This window comes from Pan troglodytes, chromosome 8 (genome assembly GCF_028858775.2).
Source record: "Pan troglodytes isolate AG18354 chromosome 8, NHGRI_mPanTro3-v2.0_pri, whole genome shotgun sequence".
In the NCBI taxonomy this organism is placed as follows: domain Eukaryota; kingdom Metazoa; phylum Chordata; class Mammalia; order Primates; family Hominidae; genus Pan; species Pan troglodytes.
In genome coordinates, this window is record NC_072406.2 from 145,015,234 (window position 1) to 145,017,094 (window position 1,861).

The following is a 1,861-nucleotide window of genomic DNA, read 5'->3' on the forward strand; positions in this document are numbered from 1 at the left end:
CCCCCCAAGCGCGTCCGAATCCGCCCCGAGGCGAGGCGGGCCGGGCCGTACCTGCTGCTCCGTCCCCGGCTCCGTCCCGGGCTCCTGGCGGCTGTCGCTGCGGTTCCTTCCCGCGGGCCGGGCCCCTTCCCTGCGCCTTCGCCGCCTCCTCGCGCCTGCCCGGGACCCGCAGCCTCCGCACCGGGAACCCGGAGGACCCGAGGCCGCCGCGCGCCCGAAGGCGGGCGCAGGGGCGAAGCCGGGGCCGGGGAGGGGCCGCCTCGCTCTGGGTTCGAGACGGAAGAAACACGCGGCGCAGGCTCCGGAGCGACGGCTCCGACGGGGACCCGTTAAATAATTTATTGATGATACAAAGCGACTCGCGCCCACCCGGGGCCGCCCCCGGATTCTGCAAAAATAGATTCGCCCCCACCCCGCGGGTCCTCACAAGGCGTCCCCCGCGCCGCCGCCGCACGGGCTGACCAGCGCCAAGTTCGAGGGTTTGTGCTTCTTGAGCAGCCGCGTGATCTTCTCGTCGTCCGAGTTGGGGTCCAGGGGCCGGTTGTATTCGTCGTCCTCCGCGTCCGAGCCGCCCACCTTCAGCTTCTCGGCGTCCGAGTCCTGCTTCTTCTTGGCCGACGCCATCTCCGCCGCGTGCCGCTTGCGCCACTTGGTCCGGCGGTTCTGGAACCAGACCTGGGGGTGGACGGGGCGGTCAGGCGGCCGCGGGGCCTGGGGCTGGCGCTGGGGCCGTTCGCAGGACGCGGGCCCCCGGCTCTGCTCTCCCGAGCCCCGCCGCGCTCACCTTCACCTGGCTCTCGGTCATGCCCAGCGAGTAGGCGAGACGCGCGCGCTCCGGCCCCGCCAGGTACTTGGTCTGCTCGAAGGTTTTCTCCAGCGCGAAGATCTGCTGGCCCGAAAAGGTCGGGCGCGAGTGCTTCTTCTTCCCGTCCTTGTCCAGGACGCCGCCGGCCGGGGCTGCAAGGGAGGGGAAGGGAGGGAGGTCAGCGGCCGGCGGGGTCCCCCTCCGCGCCCACCTGCCCCGCACCCCCCGCGCGGGCCACTCACCCGGGCCAGCCAGACGCGGGTCCCTCCAGGGCGCGCCCTGCACCACGCCGGGCCAGAAGATGGGCGGGCGCCCGGGCAGCTCGGCCAGGGGCTTGGGGTAGCCGCGCGCCACAGCGGCCGCGGGCCCGAAGTAAACGCCGGCGGACGACGCGAGCCCGTTGAGCCGGGGCAGCCCCCCCAGGAGGCCCCCGCCCCCCGAGCCCACGGGCCGGCCCAGGATGTCGCTGATGCCGTGCGGGGTCCCGAGCGGGAGCTGCGCGCCCAGGCCCCCCAGCGCGGGCGCCTTGAAGCCGGCCGGACCCTGCAGCGCGTAGGGGAACAGCGACGTCTTCATCTCGGCCATGTTGTGCAGCGCGGCCAGCGGGGCACTGCTCAGCACGAACGCGCCCGGGCGGTTAGTGTCCATGGGCGCCGCCGCCGCCGGCCCGGGCTCCCATCCGGGCCCCGCCGCCGCCGCCCCTGCCCGCCGGCCCGGGAAGTTTGCGCGCGGCCCGGGCGGGCGTTGGCTGCAGCGCGGGGCGCGGGGCGCGGGGGGCGGGCGGGCGGCTCCGGCGCGGGGCGGGCGGGCGGCGGCGGCGGCGGCTCCGGGGCCGGTCGGAGCGGCGCCGCGCGGGACGGACGCGCTGATAACGGGGGCTCCCCGGGGCGCGGCGCGCACGCTGATTGGCTGCGGACCCCGCGGTCCGGCCATTGGCCAGCGCCCCCCCCCCGCCCGCGCGCCCCCGCCGGCCGCGCACTCCATGAAGGGCCCATTAGCGCGGCAGGTGCCTCCCGGGCTGTAAATTCGCCCCGATTTATCTCCCCGGGGACGAAA

At 75.9% G+C, this 1,861-nt stretch overlaps 1 protein-coding gene across 1 annotated transcript; it reads right to left on the bottom strand.

The window, feature by feature from the left end:
• Nucleotides 1–324: 324 nt before the first annotated feature.
• NKX6-2 (NK6 homeobox 2) lies at nucleotides 325–1,648 on the bottom strand. The gene is made up of 3 exons (XM_016919659.4): nucleotides 1,048–1,648; nucleotides 785–957; nucleotides 325–675 (listed from the first exon to the last, which is right to left on the bottom strand). The coding sequence occupies exons 1-3, from the start codon at nucleotides 1,451–1,453 to the stop codon at nucleotides 424–426; spliced, it is 831 nt and encodes a 276-aa protein (XP_016775148.1). The 5' UTR covers nucleotides 1,454–1,648; the 3' UTR covers nucleotides 325–423.
• Nucleotides 1,649–1,861: the final 213 nt, after the last annotated feature.

Excerpts from the sequence above, each read along its gene's own strand:
- NKX6-2 (XM_016919659.4), bottom strand. The coding sequence starts at position 1,453 with ATGGACACTAACCGCCCGGGCGCGTTCGTGCTGAGCAGTGCCCCGCTG. Across the intron at positions 958-1,047 it reads CCCGCGTCTGGCTGGCCCGG|CCCCGGCCGGCGGCGTCCTG; the intron begins GTGAGTGGCCCG and ends CCTCCCTTGCAG. Across the intron at positions 676-784 it reads TGACCGAGAGCCAGGTGAAG|GTCTGGTTCCAGAACCGCCG; the intron begins GTGAGCGCGGCG and ends GTCCACCCCCAG.